Source organism: Polistes canadensis, unplaced genomic scaffold, assembly GCF_001313835.1.
Source record: "Polistes canadensis isolate GaletaPanama2010 unplaced genomic scaffold, ASM131383v1 scaffold_282, whole genome shotgun sequence".
NCBI classification, from domain to species: domain Eukaryota; kingdom Metazoa; phylum Arthropoda; class Insecta; order Hymenoptera; family Vespidae; genus Polistes; species Polistes canadensis.
The window spans coordinates 55,768-71,210 of record NW_014569829.1 but is presented as its reverse complement, the minus strand read 5'-3'; the positions used below and the strand labels follow the sequence as shown (position 1 = coordinate 71,210).

At 28.3% G+C, this 15,443-nt stretch overlaps 1 protein-coding gene across 1 annotated transcript in view; it reads left to right on the top strand.

The window, feature by feature from the left end:
* LOC106791058 (cytochrome P450 306a1) overlaps positions 1–9,534 on the top strand; it is a 21,811-nt gene extending 12,277 nt beyond the window's left edge. Inside the window, exons 2-7 of the mRNA XM_014756414.1 lie at positions 6,088–6,233; positions 6,632–6,834; positions 7,462–7,759; positions 8,312–8,464; positions 8,763–8,937; positions 9,305–9,534. Of these exons, the coding sequence (XP_014611900.1) occupies positions 6,088–6,233; positions 6,632–6,834; positions 7,462–7,759; positions 8,312–8,464; positions 8,763–8,937; positions 9,305–9,498 (1,169 nt within the window). The 3' untranslated portion in view covers positions 9,499–9,534. The remainder of the gene's footprint in view (positions 1–6,087; positions 6,234–6,631; positions 6,835–7,461; positions 7,760–8,311; positions 8,465–8,762; positions 8,938–9,304) is intronic.
* The last annotated feature ends 5,909 nt before the right edge of the window (positions 9,535–15,443 follow it).

Genomic DNA, 15,443 nt, shown 5'->3' with positions numbered 1-15,443 from the left:
ATGTATTTTATTATAAATTTACCATTTGACGTTTAACATTGATATGAATTTATTTTTTTGGTCATCCTCTATTCGTACTACACAAATTAATGATCAATGCAAATTATTAGCATAATCTTAATTGACGATTCGGGTTTATTATATTATATATATTATTAGTTAGTGTATTATTAATTAATCATAATTATATATTATATATATTATTTATATATAGTATTTTATTATTGTATTATATTTTTATATTTAATTATGAAAAAATCATTATTTTACAGAGTTCATTGTTCTCTGATACGGTTGTGTCAGGATTTTGATAATAAATTATTTATTAAGAATAACACGAACATTCGCGATATCTCATGAAAATGATTTCTATAGTATGTTAACCATCATAGACAATTTTTCTATAGATTTTCGTATGTTTAATTAAACATAATTTGAATTCTTTTTTACTTTCTACAATTATTTCACTTTTCGTCTCGCTCGAAAATCTTCGTTACCCCTTTTTCCCAAAAGTTGTTTTACTTAAAAAAAAAAGAAAAGAAAAGAAAAGAAAAAAGCAACAATCGGAATGAGAAGATCACTATGCCAATATCCATCTGGCATACCTACCAACGTATAAAATATAAACGTTGAAACTCTCTCGAATGTCAAGGACGTCTCGGTTTCTTGACTTTTCCCGAAGAATTTTAGCCCATTTGCTTGCGAAGTCGCTTCTTTGCCTTGCCTTGGTGAAATCATGCATCGACCTTGTACCCCGGGGAAATAAAATATATATAGATTTTTTTTTACAGCTTTCGAACCGTTTCACCGCATCACCCTCTGCCTTTTCTTTCCCTTCCAACGAAAATTCCAAAACCGTTTGCGGATAATTTTCGATATTATTTGTCTTAGGTATAACAAGTATTTACATTTCTTTTTAATTTTTTTTATTTTTTCACCATGCAATCGAATCGTCCACCCTCATCCCCTCCTTCGTTAAACCCAATCAAGAAAATTCAATTAAAAGAAAATGTAATCTTCAATATATTATAATAAATCATAAGTATATTACGTGTTGTGAGAAAAAGAAAAGATTTGTTTTCTTGTTCATTGATCTAATTAATTCCCATAATATACATTTATGATATAATTATATATGTAAGGATAGAATATTTGAACAAACAAAAAATTGCAAATATAATTACAAATAATATAATATTAAAATGAAGAATATTTGTGTGTGTTTATGTGTGTTCCCAATCAATATATTATATATCAACGAAATAATTAATCTAAATAAATGTTTTTAAATGAATCTAAAACACCGATAGATTAATTTAACGTGAAAATCGATGAACAAATATCGATGTATTACGAGGTATAGTAAACGGGACATTTAATGATCGATCGACTGTATTTGGACAGTATGACGACAGTGTGTAAGAGCTTCGAGTCCTCCAACTCTTTTCTCTTTACCTGTCCTCCCTCCCCTCTTTTGCACCTACCTACCTATCAACCTACCTACCTACCTACCTACCTACCTTCTTTCCCAGCCCCTCCTCCACCACCCTTCACTGCAGTTATCGGTTCTCCGTAGTCGTATGGTGAGGTGGAACGACCGGCCCTGAAACTTCTTCTTCTTCTTCGATTCAATATATATATATATATATGTATATGTATGTATGTATAAATATATATATATATATATATATGTATTTCATTTCTACTATCACGAAAAACCGGTGTTTTATTTTTGGCGGTTCACGAATTGCAGCGAAAATGTCTCCACCTTCTTTTCCTCCTCCTCCTCCCCCTACCCCCCTTCCACCTCTTTTTACTTCACTCCTCCCTTCGTCCTCCTGCTGCTACTCCTCCTTGCATCTCTTATTTTTCGATGATGTCATCTCTTGAAATCATGCCATCGGGCAACTGACAACTACTACTACTACTACTACTACTACTACTATTACACGACATATGAGCTAGGTGTGCTGTTTAGTTGCGTAAGAAACGATAGTAAATTCTACGTTCTTCTATATATATATATATGGAAAAAAAAAAAAATTCAATTGATTATTTTCTTTCTTTCTTTCTTGTTGAATCTTTTTCTTAACGCTTTCCATCTAATCGTATGAACGAACAAGTATTATAAAAAACAAAAAGGAAAGGAAAGGAAAGAAAAGGAATATATAATTGTCGAGAGGATTTATTCGTGAGGGACTCTTGTAACGATGATGACGCATCCCGGAAAGTTTTATCGGTGCGGTCATTTAAATACGACACTGACCTATCGACTATTCTACTCGACACCACTGATGATGATTATGATGATCATGATGATGATTAGAACGAGTAGCGAATTAATCGAGTATTGTTCAATTTAATTAGATAAATTTGATCGCGCAGTTTAAACAATATCATCGTTAATTTCGTCATAATTTATTTGTATTATTTGTTTTTTTTCATTTGTTTATCGATACTTAAAGAAACTTATCGAACCTTGCAAGGGAAAAATAATTACAATTCGATTAACAATTATTCGTTTGTTTTTGTTTGTTTGTTTGTTTTCCATGTACCACGTATGTTTGTTTGTGGAGAAAACTGTCTATTTGTTTTTAAGTAAATATTTGAAATAATTATCTCGTGAATTATTTTGGTTAATAGTAACATTACGATCAATAATGCTAATTATCAATATTATTATTTTATCAATAATTGTCACCAAGTAAATTAATATTTGGAAAACACGCAGTATAAAAAATAAAAACGTTTACGTTAGATGATATTATAGTTAGAATGCGAACAGATCGTTGGTATTTGAGGAAAGGAAAACTAAGGCCTTGAATCTGGATTCTATTACGTTCTTTGTAAACTAAGACGTTTGAAAATAATAATAATAATGTCTCTAATGCAATAACAAATTGTATTTTTTTATATTTCTATTCGAAGCTACGTAAAAATTAACTTTTTCTAATTTATTTACAATTAAGGGGGTTAGTTAAAAAAAAGAAAAAAAAACAACCCTTCTATTTATTCGTAACGAAAATTCGTGACACGATGATACGCCTAATAAAAAAAGAGAAAAAAGAAAAACAAAAAGATGCATGATCATCGCGAAGGATCTTATTCGGTATTCCTTTAAGCACGTTGATCGTAAACCTCAATAATCTCGTGGATCATCAGGATTCCGAGATCATTCTCTTGGCAGCGATACTCGAATGTGTGACTTGTTTGTTAAATAAACCTCTTTTAAAAGATTAAAACGTAAACGTAAACGTAAACGTCACAGCATCGATATTTTACTATCATCAATATAAAACATGGATTTTTATAATCTTTTAAAAGTATCTTGAAATATTTTCTTTCAAAAAAATCTATATTACAGGAAACATTTTTCTAAAATGTCACATTTGTTTTATATACTTTTTACACGTAAATGAACTTTTTCATTATTTTTAAACACTATTAAATGTAATACAATTTAAAAATGTCATCTTTGTTTTACATTTTTCTGTAATATCGCAAACAACAAATTTATTTTGAAAATAGAAATAAGTCACGTTTTCCGAAAAATACAAAAAATAGAACAAGAAAATCACTTTTTAACGATAAAATTAATTAGAATTAATTAACAAAAAAAAAACAAATTTCCAATCGATCTTTTAACAATCGTCGACAAAAAAAAGCTTTCTCCCAATGATTATTATATTATTTATTATTTTTTCTCACAAAACTTTTCAACCCGTCCCTCTAATGCGTTTTTGAATATACAAAAGAAGAAGAAAAACACCTAACAATAAATCTAATAAAAACTTGTCATCGGTATTTCGTTTAGTATTGCAATTTGTAATTTGAAGTTTTAAAGAAGGCCAATGATGTTCGGTTTTGTTTTTCTGGTCTCACATGTGGTTCAAAGGGAACAGGAGGTTGGGAAAATGAATCGTCGAGTCATATTCAGACCTAAATCACTTTCTTAGGTTCTTTTGTTTCTTGAAAGATAATTTTTTATCAATGATTTTTTAGGTTATTATTCTCAGGATTAGTTTCATCTGGTAACCGGAAAGTTTCGAATATCAAAAAGTATCTTTGAACTCGATCAGCATTATTTTTCAGACATTTTGCGATCCAATAATTTAGGTCTCCTGTTTTTTTAAAAAAACAAGAAATACATTTTCTCTAATCTACCATAAACCTAGAACAATAGTTTCTTATAGCAGGGTATTTTTTAGACACTCGTATCTGGTTTATTTTTTTATGGAATTTGTCGGGAGACCCTTTTAAGGGTCATTACGGAGTTACATTCATGGAGGTCTCTAAAAAAATACAATATATTTAGATGCTAGAAAATTTGGTACTCGAATTAGAGACAAATGTTCGACCTATTATTTATATTTCTAATCCAATATATTTCTAAATTATTGTTTTAAACTTATACAATATTTTGTCTATTGTTAATGCAAATATTAACATCCACCAGTGCATTTATTTTGCTCTTGCATGCATTTATTTCTATTGGATTACTTGAAATGCATTGGTGCATCTTATTTTCAATCGAAATTATCAGAGAAATATTTTGAAAACAAATTTTAATCCTGTTGTTTTGTTGAAAAGAAATTTAATATTTTATATTCGAATAAATAAAAGAGAGATTCTGTGTTGTATATTGCATAAAACAAATATTTGAATTATTTTATTTCAATAATTATGTTTTCGTATTTTAATAGTCAGATAATCTTTTTTGGTATACTTAAGTATTGATTAAAATAAATCGTTGATAAAAAAAGACATTCGAAAAAATGTTTATAATATTTTTGAATGAATAACTTTGTGTAATATATTTTGTTCTTTTTGTATTTAACACAACCTATTAATATAAAATCTAAATAAAAAAAATACTACCATTTATTATAATCACACAAAAATTCCGTCATTTATATTATTGCTAAAATATTCACGTTTTCAAAATTGACTAAATGTAGAATCGTTTAGCATTTAGGAACGAAAATAATTTATGTTTTTTCTTTTCTTTTCTTTTTTTTTTTCCTGAATCCGTTGAAGACGAAGATCGAAAGATCAACTCGTTTGTATGATCTTACGAAAGTTCGTTGATATTTGTCAAAAATCTCGAAAAAACTATTTACAATGAAAATAATTCTGTTCACACACACAAGAAAAATTACAAGTATTCCTAGATATTTTTATTCTTTTTTTTTCTTTTCTTTTTCTAATAAAACAGAAAAAACCGAATTCAGTTTTTCCATTGGAATGCAATCTATAACAAATAAATAAATAAATAAATAAATAAATAAATAAAACATCTCTCTCGTGATTCGAAAGAATTACCACGAGTGATCGTCAAATAAACGTCCAGTCGATCATTTAACAATTTTCATAATAACAATTGCAAACAAGCGTGATTTGATCGATCAACATAACTGGCTTATCTCATCGACTAGGCAGTTGAAGTGAGTAAGATTAATATTAAAAAAAAAAAAAAAAAGAAAAAAAAGAAAATACAAGATAGAAATAGACAGAGAAAAATAGTAGAAGGGGGGGGGGGAAGGGGAAAGGAAAAAAAAGGAGTGGGTGCGGTGAGATTATTGTTTATTCATTGAAGTATTAATCCTTCGATGAGTTCAGTGGCACCGCCTACTTACATGGTGTCACGTTAATCCTCTTGCTATTTTTTTTGTTCTCTTCCAACCCATCCCAACCTTTCTCCCCTTATCCCCTTCTACCCCTTCCCGTAACCATTACACGCCATTCTAATTCGACCAATCACTGATTTTCTTTTTTTTTTCCTCGGGCAACCCATAGATTTTTATTTATTATTCTCAAGCATTGAAAGTGCACCACCACCGAGGATCATCACCTTCGTCAAAAAGAACAAAAAAAAAGGAAAAAAAAAAGAGAGAAAAATAGGGGTAGGAAAAAAGAAAAAGAAAGGAAAAAAAGAGAAATCGTGAAAATAAATATATATATATACCTCAGTATATGATCCGAGAAACTATTTTTCTCCTTTTTTTTTTTTGCGGAGAGAATTTTTCTTTCTTTCTTTTCCTCGTTTTTTTTTATTTCTTTTTTTTCTTTTTTGTTGTCCTTTCCCAGGTTTGATTTGCGCCGAGGGTGAACTTTGGAAAGATCAAAGGAGGTTCGTTGCAGGATGCTTGAAAAATCTTGGAATGGTCAAATTCGGATTGAAAAGGGATAAAATGGAAGGAAGAATTCTCGCAGTCGTAAATGAATGCATTTCGGTAGGAAAATTTATATATTTCATAAAATGTGTTCTATAAAAAGAAGAAGAAAAGAAAAAAGAAAAATGTGGGCATGGATATTTAAAAATAGAAATAAGAAAACACTCCCCCCAAAAAGAAAAATTAAGTTTCATTAAAATTAAATATACATGTACAATATAATCAGGTTTTTATTGCACAACTTACAAAGTTTTTTACAATGTCTTATTCTTATTTCACTTATAATTAATATACATGTACAAATATTATTGGTTGCACATCATAAATTTGAGAATAAATAAATAAATTAAATAAATTAATTAATCCGATCGATCGAATAAATTGTATTTTAAAAATTTGTCGATGGGATTTCTTGTGCTTTATTTTTTTATCTTGTTGTTGTTTCCTTTCGTTCGTAGAAATTGAAGGATCGATCTACGAAAGATGGTTTCGATCCGAACGAGACGTTGCATCATTGCGTAGGAAATTTGATGAACGATCTCGTGTTCGGTAAAACTTACGACGAGGACGATCGTGTTTGGACGTGGCTACGAAAATTACAAGAGGAAGGAGTTAAACACATTGGCGTTGCGGGACCATTAAATTTTTTACCATTTCTTAGGTAAGCCCAGGAAATAATGATAAAAAAAAAGTTTCATTTCAATATTGATTAACTTTTTTTTCGGATAGATACAAATTGTTATTACCACGAATCAACATTTTTATCTTTTCTTTTTCTTCCGTTGTACTCGTGGTAAAAAAAAAAAAGAAACTAAAAAAATTATTAATATTATCAATTTAATTATTTTCTTATTCTTGTTTTTATTTAAACTTATTATTGTTCATCCAATGATCCAACTACGATACTCACGATGATTCACGACAAATTCAATATGCATATGAAAGATTTAATTACGAGAGTACGAGATCTATTGGAATTTAAAATTGTTGTATGTATTTAAAAATGGAAAAATAAACAGAGTAAAAGTAAACGTAAAATAAACAAAAAAAAAAGAAAGAAAAATGACCTGCGATATTATAATCGAGTTTATTAAAAGCGATAGGAATAAATGGTGAGTTTAATTGCGAGTAGGCGTGCTATTCGTTATCGATTCACCTGATAATTAATTTAACCTCGATAACAAAATTTTTTTACTCTCCTCTTAACTGAGATAAGAAAAATAAAAATGTATTTTTTTTTTTTTTTCTATTAAATATAAAACACTGAAATATTTATTATATTTCGCAGATTTTTGCCTCAATATGGTAAAACGATGTACAATTTGATCGATGGCAAAGTACAAACTCATCAAATTTATCAAAAAATTATCGAAGAACATCGATCAAATCCCATTAACAACGATAGCCTTTTATCCGCATTCAACGATGAAATGACGAACAGAATGATGGAATCGAACAACCTTGGATATTTTACCGAACAACAATATTATCATTTGCTCGCTGACATTTTCGGTGCAGGAACTGATACAACCTTGACTACTCTACGTTGGTTTCTTCTTTTCGTAGCTGCCTATCCGCAGGAACAGGTACAAAGTATTATTTTTTCTTAAAAAGAATATTAAAATAATATATTTCGTAGAAAAAGTAATACAATTTATTTAGGTTAGTTTCAATTCAATATGGCGCAAGTTTTTAGTTAACACCGACATCTAACGGGAATATTAAATTACGATCAATAAATATCCGAAATTAATCAATCATTATTTATATTATTATTAAACATATGTGAAAATATGTCTGGAAAAAATCTTTTGAAGTTTGTTTTTATTTAAAATATGATCGATACGATTACTCATACAAAGAAATACAAAATTTGATGCAGTACAAAATTTATTGAGGTTAGTTGCACTTCAAAATGGCGCCTGTTTTTATGCATTCAATATTTATACCAAACGAAACTATTGCCAATCGTTTAGGAATAATTTAATAATAGTTCGTATGCTATTCCCCCATTTTAAGAAAAAACATTTAACATTTTATTTCCTTCAAAATTGAGGGACATATATACCCAATATTAAATACTTATCTGTGATATTTTAATACTTATGCAATAATGTATATCTGTATGTGAATATCAGGAAAAGATTCGTCGAGAGATGCAACAGGTGTTATCGGATAAAGAACCAACATTGGAGGATAGATTTATTTTGACGCGTTTAGAAGCAACAATAGCGGAAGTACAAAGGCTTAGAAGTGTTGTTCCAGTTGGTATACCTCACGGAACTATCGAGGTATTTTATTTCTTTTGATGTAAGCCACGCGAACAGATTCAAAGACCTTTTCTCATTTAAATGCATACACCTTGTTTTTTCTTTTTCTTAATTCTTATAAATAACATTCCGAAGAAAAAGAGAGAAATGTCACGGATAACTAAAACTTGAAATATGTTTTTTTTTTTTTGTAAATACCGCGCGTGTTTAAATAATTAATAAGAAATATAATTTTATTCATATATGAATCTGTGTGACGTAATATATTTCAAGGATAAAATAATAATGTATCATAATTTTGTATTTGTTAAATATTTAGGATACCCAAATAGGTGAATATGATATTCCAAAAGGTACAATGATTGTACCATTGCAATGGTCCATTCATACAAATCCATCTTATTGGAAAGATCCTTTAGATTTCAAACCTGACAGATTCATTGCCGATGATGGTAGCCTCGCTAAACCGGAAGCATTCTTGCCTTTCCAAACTGGTAAGTAAATGGCAAAGATTCTGTCTTCGCTAAAAATGTTATATGCCGTTCATAGTACAAGGATACTGCAGTCAACCAATCATTCGATTCGAAGGTAACGCGGTTCAACGGTTCGATTAAATTACGTTCGTTTTATTGATCACATTTTGTTTGTTTCTTTGTTTTTGTTTATTCAGCAACACTGAACACACTACGACAACGAATTCTTTGAAATATATTTTTATATTTTTAATTGTATCAATCGAGATGAATATGAATGATGTTAAGTAACGCAGAATAATTAATATTAAAAATAAAAATCTATATGATACCTCTTATCTCTCTCATTCGTTTCATTTGTTTTATTATTTTCTTTTTGTTTCCTTAGGAAAACGTAGCTGCGTTGGAGACGAATTAGCAAAAATGATTTTGTTCTTATTCTCAGCAAGGATTCTTCATCGATTCGTTATTTCGATTCCACCAAACATTTCTTCGATTGATCTTGAAGGAGAATGTGGTATCACTTTAATTCCAAAACCTCATCGTTTGGTTTTTACTCTTCGTGAAAATCTTTCCAATTAATTTGTAGTTTTCTATTATTATATTTTTCTATAACAATATAATATTCATTATTCGAACAATATATAAATGTAATGTACTTTTATACAATAAACGTGGATACAAGAATATAATTACGAATTTTTATATCACACGCGTTATACTTCAATATGAAAATGAACAAAAGTAAATAGGTATTTTAAAAACTAACATTGGTAAGTAAGAAATTATTTCTCTCGTTAATTTGAAAAGAAACCTAACATTTAAAATAATTATTATTTTTACTGTAATATACTTTTAGAATTATTTTATATTAAATTTTGTTTGAAACGTGCTGTGTGTTTTATTCTACAATTTTAATTTTCTTTCATTAAGAAAAGAAATAATTACAGAACGGATACGAGATAAATAAATAAAAAAAAAAAAAAGAAAAAAAGAGGAAACCTATTATTAGTAAAATTCATAATTTAAATATACCTTTTATTCGTCGTAATGTACCTTGTATTTTGATTTTATTTGATTTTGTTTTATTTTATAAAACCAAGGCAAAAAAGTTTGCATTGGATGTTATTAGAAGCATTGAAACTAAAGTCCGTTTTTGAGTAGGTAACCTTCGCGTCTACGATTTAAATGCATAAAGAAACACACACACACATATATATGCACATGCACGTGGCATATATTCGGGAGGTGAAAAAAAAAGAAAAGAAAAAAAGGAAACAAAAATCATTTGTGTACGCATCATCCGAGGGTCGTTAATGGAGATTTAATATGCAGCCAAAAATTAGCATAACTTTGCGTTGCACGATTATACCTCTCGATGATTATCTTACTTTTTGTGTTTAGTGAATTTCGACAAAATATAAAATAATACTATACTCCAACTCATCGTCAGAGAACTTATGCACATTTATTGGATATATACATATATATATATGTATATATATTTTTAAAAAGATATTTCAGTATTTTTCCCTCTTTTCGTATTCCGTATTTGGTTATGGGCAAAAGCGTTAAAATGTCAACTTCGTTCATACGGTAAGAAATGATTTTGCATATACTGCTGGCTAACCAATCCTCCTTTTTTATTTTTTTTTGTATTTCTTTCTTTCTTTCATTCATTCTTTCTTTTCTTTTCTTTCCTTTCCTTTCTTTATTTATTTCTTAATTTTTTTTTTCTGTTCACTCGCATCTCCTTCGAATATCTTTTCGTCGCGAGATTCGAGAAATCCTGCAATGGTTGCGTAACCACCCTGGCTGTTTTATTTCTTATAATGTTTGTAGCCTTGGATACGATCCTACGAGAAACCCCGTTCACCTACTACCGAAATTGGTAATTGTCACGTTCTAATTAATAATTATATTTACGACAAATATTTATATGTGAATTTATTTAAATTCGATAATATGAATTATTTATTATTATTAATATATGTGAATATAATATTTTATATTATAATATATGTGAATTTATTTAAATTCGATAATATGAATTATTTATTATTATTAATATATGTGAATATAATATTTTATATTATAATATATGTGAATTTATTTAAATTCGATAATATGAATTATTTATTATTATTAATATATGTGAATATAATATTTTATATTATAATATATGTGAATTTATTTAAATTCGATAAATGAATGGATATGTGTGTGTTGGTTTTTCTTTTCTTTATACAATTTTTCCAACCAATCAATTTTTATTTATTTTCAACGATTAATTATTGAATTGTTAGAAATTTATTATAACATTTATTTTCAAAGAAATGTAATATATCGGTAAAATAAATTGAAATTAAAATGTTAATTGATTTCATTTATAAATGATAAATATTATTTTCTCATTTCTTACTGTACTAAATTTTTTTCTTTGAAGAATACAGGAACACTTGCTTTTTTTTTTCCATAACCATTCTTCGAACATCCTAACAAAAAACTTCGGAATATACGGCTGAACCATATTGTAAAGAATAACAATTCATACACACACAAAACACACACGACTCATTATGAAATTCATGAAATATTCGAATTGTTTGCAAAGTAATTTCCCTTTTCTTTTTTACTTCTTGTTTTTTTTTTATTTATTTTTCAATTGTAAATCAAAAAGATACTAATTTAGAATTCAAAACGTAGAAAAATATTATGAAAAAAATTTCGTGTTTTAAGTGACGAGTTTTAATTAATAAAAAAAAAAAGAAAACAAAACTGAAAAAATAAAGAAAAAGATCTGTCGTCGAGAAAATAAAAAACAAAAATCCCTCGAATAAAATAAAAATAAAAATAAAATAAATGATTCGTATTTTGACGTGCGTGTGAAGTTTTATTACTTCGGAGAACCGCCCCCTTTTTCGTTCGTTCATTCGTTCTTCTTTTTCTCTCTCTCTCTCTCTCTCTCTATCTCTATCTCTTTCTCTTTTTCTTTATCTGTCTTTCTCTTTCTTATGCGATTTAAATGTCGTCGTTTTCGTGGCAATGATGGCAGCCGGAATGCTCCGTGGCTTTTTGTGAAAATTATGCACTAAATTGGCGTTACGCAAGCACCAAGAACAGTATTTCTGATACCGTGAGAAACATTGTAACAAAATCTAAAATATAACTCTTCTTATATTATTTACAAGTGTGTCTCCACTCACAACGATTAATATTACATTATTATTATTATTATTATTATTATTATTTATAAATTAATTACCTTTCATTAATTTGTATTTCTATTTAAAACTATCGCAATTAATTGTCACATCGAAATAATTCGTGCAGGAAAAAGAAAACCAAAAAAAAATAAATTTCAATCTACAACGTCGCGACAAATATCCAAGAAACGTCGAATATTTTTTTCCTTTACTACTTCTCATATTTAATGTTTATTCAAATAATTCACACACGCGCATAAGAAAAAAAAAATAAAAAGAAAAGCAAACAGTCGTCGTGAAATTTCTTCTTTCCCCTCCTTCAATTACAATTTTATTTTCATTCATAAACCATTACTCAAAACATAATAAAATCCTATTCAATCGAGAATAATAATAATAATATCACAGATACATATATATACAACATCGTATTATAATACTACCATTATACGATTTTTTTTTCTTTTAATATTAACGAATGCATCTAAATTAATTAACATACGAGCGAAATAGAAACAAAAATAATAATAATAATATAAAATAAAACTGGGGTTAATCGACAATCGATAATTTTCAAATAAAAAAAATGAACAGATGTGTTTTAGGTATATTCGCAACAAGATAAACAGAGAAAAAGAGAAAGAAGTTAAGGTGTACTCTCTTTCGAGAGAGAAAAGGAGGGTGACGGTGTGGTGAGTAAGGGGAGTAAGAGGGGGGTAAGGGGGAGGGAAAGGAGGATCAGAAAGACACGTCTTTAACGAGCACAACTTGGCTTCTGCGGAGTAGCAGTCGAGCTGACCTTACGTAACTCGCGTGTGGTTTGGGGCCACCTGACTTTCGTGTCATTAACCTTATCCGCGCCATTATGTACCCACCGACGACGTTATTTCGTTAGAAATCTCGGAACGGGTGAGTTTCTCTTACGTAACAGCCCCCAAAAGCAGTCTTCGTTCAAAATCATTTGCTTTTGTTTCTTTTTATTTTCGCTCATCAACCCCTTCCTCTTGCATCACCACCACCACCATCAACACCAAGCGAGAAATTTTGTATTGTTCAACAGCATCTCGGTGATAGATTTTAAGAAAGAAAATAATAAAATAATTAATAAATAGAGGTATCGTAGGAAATTTCAAATTTCGTTTTGATTAATTGTTGATAATTTTAGTACTTTTGAATGTTCAAATTCTCCTACGATAGCTATTTAATAATACTAATTAATAATTTTTAATTTAATTATTTTATTTTTATGAATAATATTATTTTTGAAGACGAGAGAGATAAGTAATTTAATAAAATAATATTACGAAAGGGGTAAAGGTATTGAGATTTTTCTTAGAGGGATAATTTTTAAAAATCTATCCCTGTTTAGTTGGTTAATATAGAAAAAATAAAATGATAAGGAAAAGTAATGAATAATTTGTTAAGTTTAGAATTTGGATGTTAGACTATATTCATTGGTTTAATAGTTTGGATGATCTCGTAACATGTGGTTTATTATTATTATTATTATTATTGGATAAGTGTGGATGAAAGAATATAATTAGAAATATATAGTTTGATTGTGAGGGTATTTTTATTATTTCTTAATTGAAATTGTTCAGATTTTGAAATAAATATCTCAGAGATTTTTACAAGTGTGCATAATTGTTAGTATGATCGTAGGTATAGTGCAACGTTTACAAATGGGTTTTAAGATTTTTCCATTTTTTCAAACTTTGTAATCAACAATTTGTATTAAAGGGAAAGGATCGTTTTATTTATTTGTATAAATATAATTAGAAAACATAATAAATTTATTTAGAATTATGTGTTAGGGAATTGATCAGAATATTTCTACTTATGTTGTGTGTGAAATTTCTATTTGATCGATGATTCAAATTATCACGCGAGCGTTGAATTGTTTCATTATTCTTTTTTTCTTTTTTTATAAATTATTAAAGTTAAAAAAAATCGTTTATTGTTAATTTAATTAATTTAATTAAAATAATTTCAATGAGATATTAATAAAGAATTGATTTGTCTAAACCATAAAAAAAAAAAAAAAGGAAAAATAAATAATGACAATAAATTCAAATAATATTGAATAATTTAACCCCATATAACACGTAAACGATGATTCCTCCCATAAAGTATTAAATACCANTAACCCCATATAACACGTAAACGATGATTCCTCCCATAAAGTATTAAATACCAATTAAACAAATTAAAAAGATTATCTATAAATAACATATTATATTAATTAAATATTAACGATTAGAAAAAGAAGAAGAAGAAGAAGAAGAAGTTGCTTTTTTTTCTTTCTTTCTTTTTTTTTTTTTTTTTTTTTTTTTTTTTGTTTCAGGAAGCTTCTTTGGAATTTTAAAGACGAAGAAAGTTTTCAAACATTGTCTTATGGGAGAGTGATTTTTTTCATGGCACGACTTTTGGGCGCCGTTTTACCTCCTCCCACCACACTCCTCCCCATAACAACGGCCTACGATAGAAACGTGAGAATAAAAAGAAAGAAAATAAAAAGAAAACGAAAAAGAAAGAAAGAAAGAGAAAGACTAGCTTTCTCTTCTTCCAGTAAGTCAACTTGAATTCACTTTAGTCGTCTGGTAGATGGGACGATTTTCCAATTGCTGCTGAAAGAAACATGTCCACTGGCAAAAATTTCGACAGAACACACCCGGTTATCATTTCTGTTCGAATTTAATCTTTTATGGTACTCGTAAACGAATCGTTCATTTTCTTTCTTTTTCATTCTTTCGTAGACGTTCCCCCATAAAAATTAAATAATCGTAGAAACGAAATTACTTAAAATATTTTCGCGAAGTTGCATGATAAATAAGATCATTTCTTATAAAAAAAGAGTTTTTATTACAAAGTAAACTCATTCACATTATCATTCTGATGCAAAATGACGTGAATATTATACCATTGAAGGTTGTGCAATCAATTATTATTTATTTAATGTTACATTACCTTAAATTTCAGTATAACGATCGACTGATTCATTAGTCTATTTATTTCTGCAGCTCATTGTAATTTTGTATTATTCGCTGATATGTTAAAGGAAAGATTTTTAAATGCATTTGTACGAATTTATTGTACGTTCGTGGTTAGATTAAAATTTTGAACAGAGGTACACACAATTCTCGAAGATGTTTATTTAAAAAATCTGATTAATTCGATTTGAGAAATAATAGGATTTAACAAACTTTACACATTCGAGATCGTATCTATAATAAAACTGAAACTTTATTTGATCAATCGTGTTTAATTTTATCTAACAATTAAGCCTCGTGTGACATCGAAACAAAAATTATTTTTTCAATT